Source organism: Macaca nemestrina, chromosome 2 (genome assembly GCF_043159975.1).
Source record: "Macaca nemestrina isolate mMacNem1 chromosome 2, mMacNem.hap1, whole genome shotgun sequence".
Classification (NCBI taxonomy): domain Eukaryota; kingdom Metazoa; phylum Chordata; class Mammalia; order Primates; family Cercopithecidae; genus Macaca; species Macaca nemestrina.
Window position 1 is genome coordinate 162,287,316 of NC_092126.1, and position 19,837 is coordinate 162,307,152.

At 39.6% G+C, this 19,837-nt stretch overlaps 1 protein-coding gene across 6 annotated transcripts in view; it reads left to right on the top strand.

Annotated features, from left to right (window-relative positions):
* Positions 1-1,504: 1,504 nt before the first annotated feature.
* LOC105470305 (DNA polymerase theta) overlaps positions 1,505-19,837 on the top strand; it is a 107,131-nt gene continuing 88,798 nt past the window's right edge. Inside the window, exons 1-7 of one of the 6 annotated variants that reach the window (XM_011722163.3) lie at positions 1,505-1,818; positions 2,632-2,811; positions 6,112-6,242; positions 8,028-8,184; positions 10,239-10,347; positions 14,280-14,499; positions 18,008-18,155. In XM_011722163.3, the coding sequence (XP_011720465.1) occupies positions 1,638-1,818; positions 2,632-2,811; positions 6,112-6,242; positions 8,028-8,184; positions 10,239-10,347; positions 14,280-14,499; positions 18,008-18,155 (1,126 nt within the window). In that variant the 5' untranslated portion in view covers positions 1,505-1,637. Of the gene's footprint in view, positions 1,819-2,631; positions 2,812-6,111; positions 6,243-7,428; positions 7,517-8,027; positions 8,185-10,238; positions 10,348-14,279; positions 14,500-18,007; positions 18,156-19,837 lie in introns of those variants that run through there. The other 5 variants (XM_011722161.2, XM_011722160.3, XM_071092361.1 and 2 more) reach the window with 5 other exon arrangements.

The following is a 19,837-nucleotide window of genomic DNA, read 5'->3' on the forward strand; positions in this document are numbered from 1 at the left end:
AGAGTTGCACTGTGAACCCTTAAGTTACACTGCATCTGAGAAAGTTCTTTCTTAACTACAATCCAGGGATCTCTTTTTTTTTTTTTTTTTTTTTTTTTTTGAGACGGAGTCTTCCTCTGTCACCCAGGTTGGAGTGCAGTGGTGTGATCTCCGCTCACTACAACCTCCGCCTCCTGGGTTCAAGCAATTCTCTTCTCCCGCCTCAGCCTCCAGAGTAGCTGGTACTACAGGCACCCGCCATCATGCCCGGATAATTTTTGTATTTTTGTAGAGACGGGGTTTCACCATGTTGGCCAGGCTGGTCTAGAACTCCTGACCTCAGGTGATGCACTCGTCTTGGCCTCCCAAAGTGCTGGGATTACAGGCGTGAGCCACCATGCCCGGCCGGATCTCTTTTATTTCTTTAATAGTACTCTATTCATTTCTGCCCGAGCATACGGCACACTTCATTGACTGACTTGTTTAATGTCTGCCTTGTTCTCTAGATTCTTTCTCTTCCAGAGCAGGAACCATTTTATGCCATTTCACTGCCGTTTACCCAGTGGCTAGCTTACAGTAGATACTCAATAAATAGTTGTTGATTGCATAAAAGGTGAAGGAAAAATGTCTCATTCACGGAGTAATGTCGCCATCTCGTGGAACTTTAGAATATTGTCATTTAAATCACTTAAAATAGGTTTTCAAGGAAAGAATTGATGGTTCGAATGTTATTTTCCAGATTGTATTCGAGTTTTTTGTTTGTTTGTTTGTTTTGTTTTTTAATTGGACTGGACCTTTTGAGATTTTTAGTGCTCTAGAATTGCACAGCCTCTTCAGGTCAGGCTTGGGACCTACTAGGTTTTCTTGGTGAAATGAATTGTGCAACTAGGTAATGAATGTTCACTGTTTTACGTTCAGAACTCGTTCGCTTCTACCTTTACAAAAGGGACAATGCAGATGCATTACTAAGCTCTTGGCTCATAACGATCCCTCGGGTATATTCAGAGCCCTTTCCTCGCGGCGTTCATACAGTGTCTCAGGGGTCTGTCAGCCAGCAATTCCCAGTTCCTCGTTACATATTCCTCATAATGCATGCTGGCTAAAATGGAAATTGTGTTCAGAAATAGCCCTACCCTACCATCATACACTAGGTGAAAGGGGGAAATTATGCTCCATTAGAAACCGTAGGCTATCTTGCATTAATGCTTCTCAATCTGAAATAATTCTTTACAAAATACCAATACGTTAAGAAGAGCTACTTCCCTGATCTGCCTATTATGGGCAGCCTATTTTATGAAGTTAGCATGGCCTTCCTATTCAGACCGGAAATGGACAAAAAGAGAAGGAAGGTTTTTAGGTCAGTATGGTTATAACTGTAGATTCTGTATTCTTCCTATTTAATCTACCTCTCATATTAACCAACCACGGAGGCTGGAGGCCGGAAGTCTTAGACACCAGCGAGAGCCGCTCCTTCCCCACGATTCTATGGCTTTCGGGTTAGTTACGCCACGGGTAACTCTATGGTTCCGGGGCGGGCCGGGAGGCTTGAGTTTGAAGACCGGCGGGAAAATGACCGCACCTTTTGCCTGGCCAGGGTTCTCCCGAGAGGGAGGACGCTGGAACTGTGGCTTGCCCTGATCGGCCGAGAAGGATTTGCCATGAATCTTCTGCGTCGGAGTGGGAAACGGCGGCGTTCAGAATCAGGCTCAGATTCGTTCTCGGGAAGTGGCGGTGACAGCAGTGCCAGCCCCCAGCTCCTCTCCGGGTCCGTGCTGAGTCCGCCGCCGGGCCTGGGTCGCTGCCTGAAGGACCGCAGCCGTCAGTCGGCCGCAGCTGCAGGTGCTCCAGGAACCCGGGAGGCCGCGGGCAACGGAGGCAGCTCCGCCGGGCCATGGGTCGGGAGGTGTCCTCACCCCACGGGACTTGCTTCACTGCATACCCCACTGGGCTTCTACTTCCCTTCTCTGTGACTCGGGCCTGGTGTGGCAGGTCACTTTCTGTTCAGACATACGCGTGTTTTCAGTGATCGCCTGGTATTAATATTCACGTGGCTTCTGGGTCTTTCGACCTTTACAGAAACAACTTCCTAGTTAGCCAAATCCCATCACCTGTTGGGGGGCTCCTTCCTCACAGTACCCAGTACTCCTTACAGACCCTTAAGACAGGATTGCTGGGCCTAGAGTATGGCACAGGCTGTTGGGCGTCCAGAGGAAGGCTAGAAGGGATTCGTAATGAGATTGGTTGGGTGTCTTGTGGATGTTGACCCAGTTTTTAAAAATCGTTAGTTGTGCAGTCGTCATGGAACTAAAACTTACTATAAATAGAAACTCATCTAACTTAGCTTTGTAGTGCTTCCATATTGCCCTCTTCCCCCAACTCCACCTGTAGTTCCAACACCCTTTATCTACTGTGTATTACACGCTTTTTTTGTTTGTTTGAGGCTTTTAAGGAATTGTTTTTATTATATGCAGTAAACAACAATTTATTACTTTTCTATACATGGTCAATTTCTCATAAGATTCTTGAAGTCAGGATGTGCTTTAAAGAGCTTCATTTCAACATGTTGGAATTCCAACACACGGTGAAGGGCTAATTGTAAAACTCATATATTAGAAGTAAATTAAATTTTTAATTTTTTCTTTTTCCTAAAAGGAGAATGCAAGCCTACAGTTCCTGACTACCAAATAGACAAGCTACTATTGGCAAACTGGGGACTTCCTAAAGCAGTTCTGGAAAAATACCACAGTTTTGGTGTAAAAAAGATGTTCGAATGGCAGGCAGAGTGCCTTTTGCTGGGACAAGTCCTGGAAGGAAAGAATTTAGTTTATTCAGGTATCGAAATTTATGTAAATTAATTACTATTTTTAAGATATGAATGTAAACAATACTCTATTGAGGTAGTTGTGATTCTTTTAAAAGGTGAATGAGGCAGTGCTTTATAACTAGAGAAAATCTTAAAATCTGTGCGAAAAGTGGAGTTTATTTATATTTAAGTTACAAAAGTTTTATTGTTTGGGGACGGGGGAAGTAAGAAAAATGACAGTTTAAAGAGTGGGCAATTCAGTCTGCCATCATTCTCAAGAAACATAATATCCCAGTGAGTGTACAATGGGAGATGTAAATCTGCCCTTCCCCCATTTGATCCTGGTTGCTTTTCAGGGTATGAGTATTATCGTTATATGTTTGTTAATTGAGTTTTTGTTTTTTGTTTTTTGTTTTTTTTTTGTTTTTTGTTGGAGTCTCGCTCCAGGCTGGAGTGCAGTGGCGCTATCTGGGCTCACTGCAACTTCCACCTCCCAGGTTCAAGCGATTCTTCTGCCTCAGCCTCCTAAGTAGCTGGGATTACAGGCATGTGCCACCAGGCCTGGCTACTTTTTTGTATTTTTAGTAGAGATGGGATTTCACCATGTTGGCCAGGCTAGTCTTGAACTTCTGACCTCAAGTGATCTGCCCACCTTAGCCTCCCAAATGCTGGGATTATAGGTGTGAGTCACTGTGCCCAGCTATAAATTGACCTGTTTGTACAGGGTTGATTATACAAATAATATGTAATATACTTTATATACAATTTTTATGGGTTTTCTTTTTTTTTTTTGAGATGGAGTCTTGCTCTGTTGCCCAGACTGGAGTGCAATGGCGTGATCTCGGCTCACTGCAACCTCTGCCTCCCGGGTTCAAGTGATTCTCCTGCCTCAGCCTCCTGAGTAGCTGGGATTACAGATGCCTGCCACCATGCCCAGCTAATTTTTGTATTTTTAGTAGAGACGGGGTTTCACCATCTTGGTCAGGCTGGTCTCGAACTCCTGACCTCAGGTGATCCAAAGTCAGCCTCCCAAAGTCCTGGGATTACAGGCATGAGCCACCGCGCCTGGCCCTATATGGGTTTTCAAGGGCAACTATGACATACACAATTTTTAACCCATGCTTTCTACACTGACTTTAAATCTAATCATTTGGTAAGATGCAATTCCTTTGTGTCAGTTTTCTCCGAAATTTCGAGTCACACAGATTTTTTCATTATGGCTGTAAGGAAGAATTAAATAATTATCAGCAGATATAAGTTCAGCCAGTGGAATTAGACTGGTTGGATTTGAAAGCTATCACTGGCTATGCAGCCTCACAGATTACTTAGGAAGAGTGAGAGAATATATATGTGTTTGTGAGTATGTGTGCGTTGGTAGTACTTAGGGTTGATTAAATTATTTAATATATAAGAACTCAGAGCAGTTTTGGCACATAGAAAGTACTTGTATTGTGAAAGGGCATTACAAAAAATAAAATACAAAATAAAATACTTGTAAATGCTAAGAGGTCACAGTCAGTGGCAGTGGCATAATGGCTTGACCATTTCAATTGCTTGAAACTGAAACTTGGGTATCATTCAGAATTCTGGTCACCAGCTTATGCAATTAATCACCAAGTCCTGGTATCTGTTACCTCTTGCTTCTGACTCCTCCTTTCTATTTTTAGGTCCATTACCTAGTACAGCTCATTATCATCTTTCTTCTAGATTATGCAGTAGCTTTGAAACTAGTTCATTCTTTTCCTCTGATCTTGCCCTGCTCCTGCAGCCAAAGAAGTCCTTTTTTTTTTTTTTTTTTTTGATGGCGTTTCGCTCTTGTTGCCCAGGCTGGAGTGCAATGGCACAGTATCAGCTCACTGCAACCTCTGCCTCCCGGGTTCAAGCGATTCTCCTGCCTCAGCCTCCCGAGCAGCTAGAATTGCAGGCGCCCGCCACCACACCCAACCCCAAAGTGGTCTTTTTAAAAAAATTTTTTGTTTAAATTTTTTGTAGAGATGGGGGTGGCACTGTGTTGCCCAGACTGGTCTTGAACTCTTGGGCTCAAGTGATCCTCCCAAAGTTTTGAGATTACAGGCATGATTCACCGTGCCCAGTCCAAAGAGATCTTTATAAAGTACAAATATGATCTTGTCACTCCTTTTCATAAAACTCATCGGTCACACTGCATTGCTTTCAGGACAAGGTTTAAACTCCTTAAATAGTGGGATTATAAACTCTTCTTGTGGCACTTTCATATCTCTTCTTTTATACCCCTGGGGTACTTTATACTCCATGCTTAGTAAATTACCTACTATGTCATCTGAACATGCCAGGATTTCTTGTAGGCCCTTTGTACCATATGCTGTTTCTTAGGCACGGCCTTCCTTTCCTCTTCCTTCCTTTTTTTTTTTTGGAATGGAGTCTCGCTGTGTCACCCATGCTGGAGTGCAATGGTGTGACTGTAGCCTCCGCTTCCTGGGTTTAAGTGATTCTCAGGCCTCAGCCTCCTGAGATGCTGGGATTACAGACGCACACCACCTTGCCCATCTCGGCCTCCCAAAGTGTTGGGATTGCAGGTGTCAGCCACCACCCCGGCTATCCCTGTCTTTCTTCCTTACCTTCTCATAAATTCTCTGTTTTCTTTCCATAAGATTCCTTGCAACTCCTTTCCTTCTACTTCTTTTTTTTTCTTTTTGAGACGAAATCTCTCACTGTCACCCAGGCTGGAGTGCAGTGGGGTGATCTCGGCTCACTGCAACCTCTGCCTCCCAGGATGAAGCAATTCTTGTGCCTCGGACTCTGGAGTAACTGGGATTACAGGTGCCTGCCACTACGCCTGGCTATTATTATTTTTTATTTTTATAGTAATAGAGACGGGGTTTTACCATGTTGTCTAGGATGGTTTCAAACTCGTGACCTCAAGTGATCCCCCGGCCTCGGCCTTCTAAAGTGCTAGGTTTACAGGTGTGAGCCACTGCGCCCAGCCCTTTTCCTCAACTTCAATCATAGCTCCTATCATAATAAAGTTGTTCATCTACTTCCTCAAAGCAAACCTTTTACCCATTTGGTACTTAAAGGAAAGGATCTTTAGGTATAAACTAGGTACTCAATATATTCATCATATATTGCTGATATAAAGATTTGTTTACACTGTTTTTAGTTGAGGCTATTAAGACAGCTGGTTTAAAGTAAAGGGAATTTCAGTGTGTAAAGATTTTAAGTGCTATTGGGCCCTTAGTGATCCGTTAGCCTTAGGCTCTGTAGTACTACACATGGCTTAAAACATTTATTAATGAATTGTACCAAATATTACTTTTTTCTTATAATATTGTGGAATAATCATGTTTTAGCTCCTACAAGTGCTGGGAAGACTCTTGTGGCAGAATTACTTATTTTGAAGCGGGTTTTGGAAATGCAGAAGAAAGCTTTGTTTATTCTTCCCTTTGTTTCTGTGGCTAAAGAGAAGAAATACTACCTCCAGGTAATGTTTTTTACTAAGTTAGAAATAGTGAAAGGCTCATTATTGGCAGCCTTGGTTTCATTCATTTGAAATAGAATTATGAAAGTAAGTGGAAAACAAAGTTTCTTTATTGCATCCCATGTAGCTTTAAGAGGTGACTGCTGAAAGCATTAAAAATTTGCAGCAGGGGGCCAGGTGTGGTGGTTCACGCCTGTAATCCCAGCACTTTAGGAGACTGAGGTGAGTGGGTCACCTGTGGTCAGGAGATCGAGACCAGCCTGGCCAACATGGTGAAACCCCATCTCTACTAAAAATACAAAAATTAGCTGGGCGTGGTGGCTCACACTTGTAATCCCAGCTACTCGGGAGGCTGAGGTGAGAGAATTACTTGAACCTGGGAGGCAGAGGTTACAGTAAGCCGAGATCGTGCTATTGCACTCCAGCCTGGGCAACAGAGTGAGACTCTGTCTCAAAAAAAAAAAAAAAAAAAAAAAAAAATTTAAAAAAATCACAGAAGGAAATTTTAAAAAAATTATTATTAAGGAGAAGGGGCCATCAAATCAAAAGAATAATTGGTGAGAATTGTGTAAAAATTTGTAAACGTTTTCTTAGGAAATAAACAAAATACTTAAACTAGCATATAAACATGCACATTAAGAATCAGCATTTAATTGAACAGTTGGACTAGACTGAAGCATAGAAAGGAAGGAGTGTTTAAGGAAGCATATCCTGCTCTAATTGAGGTCTATTTAGGAATATTTAGGGGATGAAGGTCAAGATCCATTGGTGCTTATGTAAAGCTCCAGGTATGTGATCTGTTCCTCTGTTCTGCAAAAATGACTAATAGTAGTTTACATCAATATGATGCTCACAGTTTTTAGGGCATTTTCACAAATACAGTGTTTTATTAAATGGAATAAATTTACTGTTGTGATTTCTGCAGTGAAAAATATGTGCTTTTGGAATGGAAAGATCGTTATACGGATTGTTAAAGAAATGTGGGTTCTAGTCCCAGTTTTGTGACTAACTATGTCTTTAGGCCAGGCATATAACCTGTTGGGCCTCAGTTTTTTTATTTGTAAAATTAGGATGTTAACCCTTAGCACTGTGGGTTAACTCAGTAAACACTCAGGAAAATTTTATTGAATGAATAGCTCTAAATTTCTATGGTTCTATAAATCTTTTTAACAGTTATTTCAGAGGCACAATAGCCAACAAAGCTGGTCCTACATGGTAACATCACTCAACTTAGACCCAAAGTAAAAAAATGATGAAAGGATCCTTTTTATTGAAAGGTATGTTAGTTAAAAGTTAAACTAAAAAAAAAAAAAAATTATTATAAAAATCCCACTGAATTTGACTTTTAAAAGTTTTTCTTCCAATTACATTAAAAAATTGGTCATTAGGATAATGAGACTATTTTCCTCATAAAGTATAAATTTGTTTCTTAAAGTGTTATAACTCGTTTCTTGCTGTTTATTAGATTAAAAATGTTAGTGCTTGAGGTAGTTTTTCTCCAATTTTAATTCCTATAAATAGCTCTTAGAACTTTTTAGATTATTATGCTGTCATTAAAATTGCATAATTTTTTTTGACTCTTAACAGAAATCTAAGTTTTGTCAGTTCTAAACTTTATATTTTTAGTATATGATCTAAAAAGAACCGGTGTGTCCTGGCCAGAAACAACTGATGACTAATCTGGTAGATGTCTTTAGATAGTTATGTCTATGTTCTGGGATAGAACCAGTTTATAACTCTTGAATTTCAAGTTTTTTCACCTGTATTGTTCCTTTTTGCTCAATTCAGAGTCTGTTTCAGGAAGTAGGAATAAAAGTAGACGGTTATATGGGCAGCACCTCTCCATCAAGGCATTTCTCTTCATTGGATATTGCAGTCTGCACAATTGAGAGAGCCAATGGTCTGATCAATCGCCTCATAGAGGAAAATAAGATGGATCTGTTAGGTAAGAAAGTTAGAAAATAAGTAAATACTTTCTGTTGCTATTTTTGATGGAATGAAGTGGAGCTGTTGTGATTTCTGTAGGTCCCCTTTATTTTTCTATTGTCTATTGTCTACTTCTGGAGGCGAGAATTGGCATCTGTAATGTTAGGAATGCTGTGTTTATAAGTTTTGTGTCCTGCTGCTGTTATTGATGCCATTATGTTGCATTTTTGTACTTTACAGAATGTAGAGGATATCCTTAAGCCCTTAATAACTTCTCCTTGCTTCTTTCTTATCTAAACTTTAACAGGAATAGAAGGAAGGCTGCTGGGCCAGATCTGCCATTTTGCAGTTATGTGTATGTGTTTTTGTTACTATATTCTGCTGCTATGATGTCTATTTTGGGCTTGGACCTAGAGTCTACCATTTCGCATGGAAATGGTAGGAAGCTAAAGAAACTGACACTCTATTTGAGCTTGGGATTCTGGGAAGATTTTCTATCTTAATGCATTTTTTTTTGCCATTATGGAAAGGCCATTATGTAGAGGTAGCAACAGGCATAGAAGGATTTCAGCAGCAGAAGTAGCAAGAATATCAGCTACTTATTGAGAATGTGGTACACTTAAAAATACCATGGTAAAGTTATGGTAGGGTAGGGGTGGAGGGTGGGAATCAGACATGGGCTATGCTCCATAAAGCTTGGAGAGAGAAATTGTAATTGATTTGTATCAGAATTGTCTTATTACTTGTGACCCCATTGGACTTTAAATATTTGAGAGTTGCAATAGACTCCTAGTAAGTGCTATTTCTGATGTACCTAGCACAGTGCCTGGCACATGGTAGACAGAATACTTTTTTTTTTGAATGAATGAATGAATAAGTGCTAAAATAACTCATTAGACAGTACAATTTTGGAGATAGCTTATTGATAGGAAAAAGAACATCATGTGTCATTAGGAAGTTCCCTATTGTCTCCTCAAATTCCTTTTCACCGGAAAGTTGTTTTTTGGTGGGGAGAATTTGGGATGGGGAGAATACCAGTGCATGTGGAAACTATGTTGTTATGAAAATGTTTAACTAAAGAAAGTATTGGTTGATACTGAATTTTCAGTAATTCTTAAGAATTTTTCCAAGTATATACATTGGTTAAATTCTCCAAGTAGTGAAGGACATTGTGATCATATTTATGTTTTGCAGTATGGTGACTCACTAGCCTACCATATTAAAAATCTCTTAAAATTGTCTTTTTCTTTTGGACCCTCTTCTGTTTTTTTCTAAGCTACTTACCAACATGAGTATATACATTTTCCCATTGAAAAGTCAATACACTGAAAACTGACATAGATGTCTTTGATATTTCATTGTATGTTTATTTCAGTGAAGTTGCCAATTTAGAAGAGTGATGAGAGGCAGTTTTCCCTGGGTTTGTTTAGCCCTGAGTAAGCTTATAATTGATTTTTAGATCCAGTATACCTTGTAGTACAGCTGCCTGTAATACCTGAAGCATCTTGGAAAAGAATTGCCCATTATAAGGAATATGATTTTTGATTTATGGTTTGAAATTTGCATTACTTGCAATGTATTATATCTTATATCAATGTGTGATATAAGATATTGAGTCTTTTAAATTTCTTCTTGTCACAGTCATAAAAAGAGTAAAATCATGTCCTTTGTAGCAAAGCCACATGGATGCAGCTGGAGCCATTATCCTAAGCCAATTAATGCTGGAACAGAAAACCAAGTACCACATGTTCTCACTTGTAAGTGGGAATTAAACTTTGAGTACTCATGGATGTAAAGATGGCAACAACAGAAACTGGGGACTACTAGAAGGGAACAAGGGTTGAAAAACTATTTAATAATAGGGTACTATTGCTAAGTACCTGGGTGATGGGATCGTACTCCAAACCTCAGCATTACGCAATATACCCAGGTAACAAACCTGCACATGTACCCCCTGAATCCAAAATAAAAGTTGATATAAAGGAAATAAAATAGAGTGAAATAAAAGTTGGAAAAAAATTCTTCGTGGATGTGAGATTCTGTAAAAACCTAGTATCTGGAAAATCTTTTTAGGAATGGTGGTTGTGGATGAATTACATATGCTGGGAGACTCTCACCGAGGGTATCTGCTGGAACTTTTGCTGACCAAGATTTGCTATATTACTCGGAAATCAGCATCTTGGTGAGTACGTGAAATAACTGAGTTCCTGAGATTTCAAACAGTGTTGAGAAAGTGTCTGAAAAAGTGTATAAGTATGAGTTAAATAAATTAAGGGAGTGTAATATTTTTCTTATTGAGAAAACTCATGTATAGTAGTTTGTTTTTGTTCCAGAAGAAGTCAGTCCAGGCATAGTGGCTGACACCTGTAATCCCAGCACTTTGGAAGGCTGAGATGGGAGGATCACTTGAGCCTGAGTTCCAGACCAGCCTGGGCAACACAGTGAGACCCCATTTCTATAAATGATAAAAAATTAGCTGGGCATGGTGGCACAAGCCTGTAATCCCAGCTTCTCAGGAGACTGAGGCAGGAGGATTACTTGAGCCCAAGAGTTCCAGGCTGCAATGAGGTATGCTTGTGCCTCTTTACTCCAGCCTGGGCTACAGAACAAGACCATGTCTCTAACAACAACCTGAAAAGTATTTCAGGTTGAAACTGATTTCAGATTACTTTGTAAACATTCTTAATTTTCTGACTGTTCACCCTTCCAATGTATACATTTTTATTATAGATTTTAAAAAATCTAGTTTCTGTATTTTATTATAGATTTTAAAAAATCTATTTCTGTATTCTGTACTATATATATAAGTAGTCAGGCTAATTTTGAAAAATAATATTTTTTTAGCCCTCACTTCTCAGAGGCTACTTCAACCTTTCAACTCTTGTAGCTTTTTAAAAATATTTACAGCAGCATCTCTACTTGTGGCTACTTAATTTTTTAAATTTCAGACCTTATATATTGACTTTTACTATGAAAGATGAAGATCTAGCTTTCTTTTAAATTCTTTACTAACCACTACCCAATCTTCTCCCTTCTCTGCAGTCTCTCATTATCCTCTCATTATCTTCCTCTTCTTCAAATATAGTTATGTTACGATTTTGCTTGGATCCTTATTCAGTGTTACGCTATTATGACTATATAAATAACATTGGTAACTGGGCTATAGTGTAATATGATTACTTTTGCTTTTCTAAACAACTTTTTGTCTTCTCTGAAATTAATAACTGTCTTTTTTGTTTGATGGCTTGGTTTTCCAGAAACTTACTGCTAATTTATCCCTAGCCTCCTCCCCAGCTGTGTATTCTACCTCATTTGCTATTCTGCCAGTCATCTTCTTGAAGATTTTCCTAAAGCCCTTCAAGTTGTTCCAGTCTAGATAGGTGGTTAATCTATATATATGCTACATAGCAGCTATCTTGGGATTCCCTTCCCCCAACCAGTTTTTTGACCATGTATCTGTCTTGATTTACCTTCTTGTTTTGGTGGGAATATCTTCCAGGAACTTCTACTTTATTTCAGTGAACACATATAGGTATAAATTTTTTGAGAACTTGCATGTCTGAAAATGCCTCATAATTCTTTCTTTCTTTTTTTTTTTTTTTTTTTGAGATGGGGTTCTGCTCTTTTGCCCAGGCTGGAGTGAAGTGGTGCAATCTCGGCTTACTGCAACCTTCACCTCCCAGGTTCAAGCGATTCTCCTGCCTCAGCCTCCCGAGTACCTGGGATTATAGGCACCTGCCATCAGACCCAGCTAATTTTTGTATTTTTAGTAGAGACAGTGTTTCACCATGTTGGCCAGGCTGGTCTCGATTGCCTGACCTCAGGTGACCTACCCACCTCAGCCTCCCAAAGTGCTAGGTTGATAGGCATGAGTCACCATACCCAGTCTCCATAATTATGGACTGTCCAGGTATAAAAGTCAAGATTGGAAATACTTTTCCTTCAGAGTTGTCAAGGCATTACTTCATTTTCTCATTGCTATTGAGAAATTCAGTGCTGTGCTGGTTTTTCATCCTTTGTATACAATTTTTTAAATTCTGTCTGGGAATTTTTAGGCGCTCCTCTTTTTCCACAGTGCTGTGAAATTTCATACTGATGTGTGTTGGTGTTGGTCTATTTTTAGTCATTGTGCTGGGTATTCAATAGGTTCTTTTCAGTTAAGGGAGAATTGAACACATCTCTCTTGTGATAGAACAAGCAGATAACCATCTCTATCCCAAATCACTAGGGATATAGAAAATATGATTAATATAATCAGCAAATTTGACCTAATGGATATATATTGAACAATTACCTCAAAACAGCAGAATACATGTTCATTTGAGTTACACATGGAATATTTATTAAAAAGTTTCCATATGCTGGACCATAAAGCAAGTCTTAACATATTTTAATGAATTCATATCATTTATTTTCTAACAGCAGTGAAATTAGCTATAAGAAAAGCATAACTAGAAAATGTCTACATTACTGGAAATAAACACAATTTTGACATTTTTTAGATCAAAAAAGTAATCACAACAGAAATTAGAAAATAGTTTGAACTGAAAGTATAATAAAAATATTTACTAACAAAACTTGTGAAGGGCAGCAAAAGTTGTTTTTAAAAGGAAATTGATAGCATAAAACACATATATTATAAGGAAGAGAGACTGAGAATCAATTATTTAATGATCCATCCCAATAACTTAGAAAAAAGGCCAGGCCTGGTGGCTTATACCTGTAATCCCAGCACTTTGGGAGGCCGAGGCAGGCAGATCACTTGAGGCCAGTTCTAGACGAGCCTGCCCAACATGGCAAAACCCTGTTTCTACTGAAAATACAAAATCTGGCTGGGCGTCTTGATGCACACCTGCAATCCCAGCTACTCAGGTGGCGTAAGAATCACTTGAACCCTGGAGGTAGAGGTTGCCATGAGCCGAGATTGCGCCTTTGCACTCCTGCTGACAGAGCTAGACCCTGTCTAGAGAAAAAAAAGTAAAATAATGCAACAGAAAGCTTGATAAAATAATAAAAACAGAGCAAAAAATGGAAGAGGAAAGTCACTATCCAGACATTTAAAAGTTCTACAAATGAATAAGAAAAACACAACCCACTATATCAATGGACAAAAAACCAGGCTTTTGAAACAGGGTATTGGCTGGGCACGGTGGCTCACGCCTGTAATCCCAGCAGTTTGGGAGGCTGAGGCGGGCGGATCACGAGGTCAGGAGATTGAGACCATCCTGGCTAACATGGTGAAAACCCGTCTCTACTAAAAATACAAAAAAATTAGCCAGGTGTGGTGGTGGGTGCCTGTAGTCCCAGCTACTCGGGAAGCTGAGGCAGGAGAATGGCATGAACCCAGGAGGCGGAGCTTGTAGTGAGTGGGCGACAGAGCGAGACTCTGTTTCTAACAACAACAACAACAACAACAACCACCACCACCACCAGGGTATCCACGTGGTTCATACACGTGAAGTGATGCTCAGTCTCACTGGTTATCAGGGAACTGTAAATTACTTCTTCAAAGAAATACTGGCCAGGCGCAGTGGCTCATGCCTGTAATCCCAGCACTTTGGGAGCCTGAAGTGGGCGGATCATGAGGTCAGTTCGAGACCAGCCTGGCCAACACAGTGAAACACTGTCTCTACTAAACATACAAAAATTAGCTGGGTGTGGTAGTACGCACCTGTAGTCCCAGCTACTCGGGTGGCTGAGGCAGGAGAATCGCTTGAACCTGGGAGGCAGAGGTTGCAGTGAGCTGAGACAGGTCCATTGTACTCTAGCCTGGGTGACAGAGCAAGACCCTGTCTAAAAAAAAAGAAATACTACCACGTACCCTCTATAACTGCTAACATATTATAAAGATTGACAATACCGAGTGGTGACGAGATTATGGGACAATAGAAAACACAGATTGTGGAGGTGTTACCTTGGAAAACAATGTGGGGTTATCTAAATTGAAGATAATCTGTGACTCAATCTGTGGCTCAGTAATTTTATTCTTAGGTATATATCCTAAAGAAATGTATGCATGTGTGTACCAAAGGACATAACCATAAATATTGTTAGCAACACTAATTATTAATGCATTTTTTATCTTTTAATATTCTTTTCATTTTTTTTTAATAGTCAGGCAGATTTAGCCAGTTCTCTGTCTAATGCTGTGCAGATTGTTGGCATGAGTGCTACGCTTCCTAATTTGGAGCTTGTGGCTTCCTGGTTGAATGCTGAACACTACCATACAGACTTTCGCCCTGTACCGCTTTTGGAGTCAGTAAAAGTTGGAAATTCCATATATGACTCTTCAATGAAACTTGTGAGGGAATTTGAACCTATGCTACAAGTGAAGGTAAATAAATATATTTACATCACTACTATTAGTATCTGTGTGTTTGATTTCATTTTCTAGCAAATTAACAATTTCTGAATGATGTAATTGGGAGTTACATATACATTAGGATTAATATTAAGCTAATTGGTTTCCTCTTAAAGAATTGGTGGTGAGCTGGGGGTGGTGGCTGACGTCTGTAAATCCCAACACGTTGGGAGGCCCAGGCAGGTGGATCACTTGAGGTCAGGAGTTTGAGACCATCCTGGCCAACATGGTGAAACCCTGTCGCTACTAAAAATACAAAAATTAGCTGGGCGTGGTGGTGGGTGCCTGTAATCCCAGCTGCTTGGGAGGCTGAGGCAGGAGAATTGCTTGAACATGGTAGGTAGAGGCTGCAGTGAGCCGAGATCATGCCACTACACTCCAGCCTGGGCAACAGAGTGAGACTCTGTCCCTGCCAAAAAAAAATATTGGTGGTGATGGTAAGAGAGGAAATGTAGTTGTACCTTTAATTTAAATAATTGTTTCCTAATATATAATATAAACATTAAAAAAAATAACTGATCTTGTGGCTTTTTCTTTTTACTGGGAAAATATTTTCTTATGGTTTAGTTTACACTGTTAGTATGGAAGATTAACTTTGTTGTTAAATGGTAGGTATAATATATAGTAGAGTGAAAAGAATATTATTTTTGTAGTCTGATAGATCTACCTCTGATACTTAATAGAGATACTTGATATGGCTGAGATAGTAGTTGAATCACAAAACCTATCTGAATCTCATATCTTCACCTATTAAATAGGATATCATAATCTTTATCTTGAATATTGTAAGAATTAAATATGATTTAAAAAAATTGTCTGGCATCTAGAAAGTGCTTGATAAATAAGTGTCCTCCCATACTCCCAAATACACTTTAATCCTGAGGTTAAAGAACTGACTCATGTACATTGGTGGAGTGAGGCATCTGCTGTTTTTATGCAGAGTTGTCCTTCTGAGTACTAACATAGCTAAGCGTCATTTTAGAATTGGGAATAGGACTAAATTTATGTGTTTCACTAACTATCTAGGTACGCATTTGTAACTTCTGCATGCTTGGTGTGGAATCTTTGCTCTGTGCCCCCATATTTCACCTGGCTATGCCTTGGTTACTTCAATACATTTATGTGTGAACACATTCATTTGCTTTCCTGTTAATTTTTTTTCTTCTTTTACCATGTCTGTGCCTCTACCCTTTTGAACCACCTATACTTCTTACCTGGATTATTGAAATATTTCCTAATTGTTCTCTCTGCTTCTGACCTTGTCTCTTTCAGTCTATGCTTACATCAGGAGCTAGTGATCTATTTAAAATGAACATCAGATCATGTTATCCTTCTTCTCGGAAACTTGCAGTGGCTTTGTTTCATTTAGAATAAAAGCCAGGGTCTTCATAGTAGTCTGTAAGGTCCTACATGATCTATACCCCCCGCCCCTCTTAGTGCTCTGGCTCTATCTACTATGTTCCCTCTCACTTCCTTCACACTAGCCTCTCCTGTTTTTTAATATACCATGAATTTCCCACCTCAGGTTCTCTTTTTCTAGAATGCCTTCCCCTTAGGGGCATCAGTGTGATCAGTGTGGTTTACTCTTTCACCTTTGGACTTTTACTCAAATGTCACTGTCTTAGACCTTCCCTGGCCAACTTATCTAAATTATAATGTTCTCCCTCAAATGGTCTCTATTTCTTTTCCCTTAGCACTTTTCAAAACCAAACATATTATGTGTTTTTTGTTTTTGTTTTTTTTTTGAGATGGAGTTTTGCTCTTTTTGCTCAGGCTGGAGTGCAATGGCGTGATCTCAGCTCACCGCAACCTCTGCCTCCCAGGTTCAAGCGATTCTTCTGCCTCAGTCTCCCTACTAGTTGGGATTACAGGCATGCGCCACCACGCCCAGCTAATTTTGTATTTTCAGTAGAGACGGGGCTTCTCCATGTAGGTCAGGCTGGTGTGGAGCTCCCCACCTCAGGCCTCGGCCTCCCAAAGTGCTGGGATTACAGGAGTGAGCCACTGTGCCCAGCCCCTTATGTGTTTTACTTACCTCGTTTTTGTTATTATCTATCTCTTCCTACTGGAGTAGAAACGTTATGAGGGTAGAGCTTTTTTTCTGCTTTGTTCGCAGCTCCATCCCCAGTACCTAGAACAATATTTGACATATAGTAAATATTCATTTAATGAGTGAATAAATGGATGCATTAATCTAGTTTTTTTTTTTTGTTTTTTTTGTTTTTTTTTTTTGTTTGTTTGTTTTTTTTTTTGAGACGGAGTCTCGCTCTGTCGCCCAGGCTGGAGTGCAGTGGCCGGATCTCAGCTCACTGCAAGCTCCGCCTCCTGGGTTCACGCCATTCTCCTGCCTCAGCCTCCCGAGTAGCTGGGACTACAGGCGCCCGCCACCTCGCCCGGCTAGTTTTTTGTATTTTTTTTAGTAGAGACGGGGTTTCACCGTGTTAGCCAGGATGGTCTCGATCTCCTGACCTCGTGATCCGCCCGTCTCGGCCTCCCAAAGTGCTGGGATTACAGGCTTGAGCCACCGCGCCTGGCCTAATCTAGTTTTTAATACATACATTGAGATACTTCCAGTATGGAGAACTTGCAGGGCCACCACAGGGTATTCACATGTGCCCTTTTGTTTGCTTGAAATGTGTTACCTTTCATTGAGATAATGTTTCCCCACCTTCACATCTCAGCTAAATTGCTTTCTCAGGACAATTTTTCTTTCAGATCTTTCTGTCAAATATGAGACCTCAAAACACTAAAACTCTCTTTTAATGGTATATATTATTATTGTATTTCATATTTATTTCGTACAGATGCTCTTAGACTTATGATGGGGTTATATCCTGATAAACTCATTGTAAATTGAAAATGCATTTAATGCATTTAACCCACTGAATATCATAGCTTAGCCTAGCCTACCTTAAATGTTCTCCAGAACATTTACATTAGCCTGTAGTTGGGCAAAATCATCTAGCACAAAGCCTGTTTTATAATAAAGTCTTTAATATTTTATAATTTAATGAATACTGTGCTGAGAGTGAAAAATAGAAGAGTTGTATGGGCACCCAAAGTATGGTTTCTATTGAATGCATACTGCTTTTGCACCATTGTAAAATAAAAAAAATCGTAAAGTCCAACCATTTGAAGTTGGGGACATCTGTATTTTAATGTGTCTCTTGGTGAGACTATAAACCCCTTGACTATTAGGATCTTGACTTTCTTTTTACTCAATATTGTATTCCCATTGCCTGAGGTTGGAGCTCAATAAATATTAGTTGAATGAATAGTAAGTATTTCTTTCACCTTTCATCATTAGGAGTTTATTTTTTCTTCTTTTTTTTTCCTTTCTTTTGTTATTGACTTTGTAACTGATTTTTATTGTGCCTTCAAGAAGAAAAAGCTTCCCCAGAAAGGAAAATGAGTGCTTTTAAACTGATGTGAGAATCTTTTGAAAGTACCACTAAAGTGGTTATTTATCTTTCTTTTTTAGGGAGATGAGGACCATGTTGTTAGTTTATGTTATGAGACGATTCGTGATAACCATTCAGTATTACTTTTTTGTCCATCAAAGGCATGGTGTGAGAAGCTGGCAGATATCATTGCTCGAGAGTTTTATAATCTACATCATCAAACTGAGGGTGAGTTATGGATGGAAAGGAAAGCCTTCATGCTTAGTACATTTGCTTGAAAGTAACAGTAGTGATTATATTAGCAAAAACATGGCTTTTGTTAATCATTGCCACTGCCTGCCCACTAGGTGGTACCCTTTTTACCAAACTGTGCTTTTGTGATTCTAGTCATATTCCGTCCCTAGTATAGACTATGTATACACACACATGCTTAGACTAATCAGCTTTAGATTTTTAGAATACTGGGTATATGCTACAGTTCTTTATCAGGGATCCATGGGTTTTAAGAGTTTGATCTTCAGAGCCCCTAAATTGGATGCAAAACTTCACATGTAGACATTTCTTTGGGGAAAATAACCATATCTTCTTTATATTTCCAAAGGAAAGTGTAACTCTGAAAAAAATCATACACAGATGCATATATATGTATAAGTTGACCTTTGAACGACATGGGTTTGAATTGTGTGCGTTCATTTATATGTGGATTTTTGTCAATACATAATATATTAGAAAATGTTTTGGCGATATGTGTTAATTTGAAGAAACTGACAAGCTGTGTAGCCTAGAAACATGAAAACATTAAAGAACAAAAAGAAAAAGATATGTCATGTAGCCTAAAACATATGTAGATACTAGTCTATTTTATCACATACTACCTTAAAATATACACAAATCGATTATTTATTTATTTGTTTATTATTTTTTGAGACAGAGTCTCGTACCTGTCGCTTAGGCTGAAATGCAATGGCACGATCTCGGCTCACTGCAACCTCTGCCTCCTGGGTTCAAGTGATTCTCCCGTCTCAGCCTCCCCGGTAGCTGGAATTACAGGCACCTGCCATCATGCCCTGCTAATTTTTGTAGAGACAGGGTTTCACCATGTTAGCCAGGATGGTCTTGCACTCCTGATCTCAAGTGATCCACCTGCCTCGGCCTCCCAAAGTGCTGGGTTTACAGGCATAAGCCACTGTGCCCGGCCCAAATCTTTTATTAAAAATTAAAATTTCTGCCAGGCATGGTGGCTCACACCTGTAATCCCAGCACTTTGAGAGGCTGAGGAGGGTGGATCACCTGAGGTCAGGAGTTCGAGACCAGCCTGGCTAACATAGTGAAACCCCGTTTCTACTAAAAATACAAAAAATTAGCTGGGTGTGGTGGTGCACACCTGTAATCCCAGCTACTCAGGTGGCTGAGGTGGGAGAATCACTTGAACCCAGGAGGCGGAAGTTGCAGTGAGCCGAGATCGCGCCATTGCACTCCAGCATGGGCAACAAGAGCGAAACTCCATCTCAAAAAAAAAAAAAAAAAATTAAAATTTCCAGCCCAGCCCACATGGTGAAACCCCATCTCTACTAAATACAAAAATTAGCTGGGTGTGATGGTGGGCACCTGTAATCCTAGCTACATGGGAGGCTGAGGCAGGAGAATCACTTGAACCTGGGAGGTGGAGGTTGCAGTAAGCCAAGATCACGCTGCTTTACTCTAGCCTGGATGACAGAGTGAGACCCTCTCTCGAATAAATAAATAAATAAATAAATAAATATTTATCAAAACTTATGCACATAGACACAGACGCCATTCACAGTCAAGAAGAGTGTAAACAAATGTAAAGAGGCAGTGTTAAATCATAACTGCATAAAATTAACCGTAATATATACTGTACTACTGTACTAATTTAATAGCCACCTCCT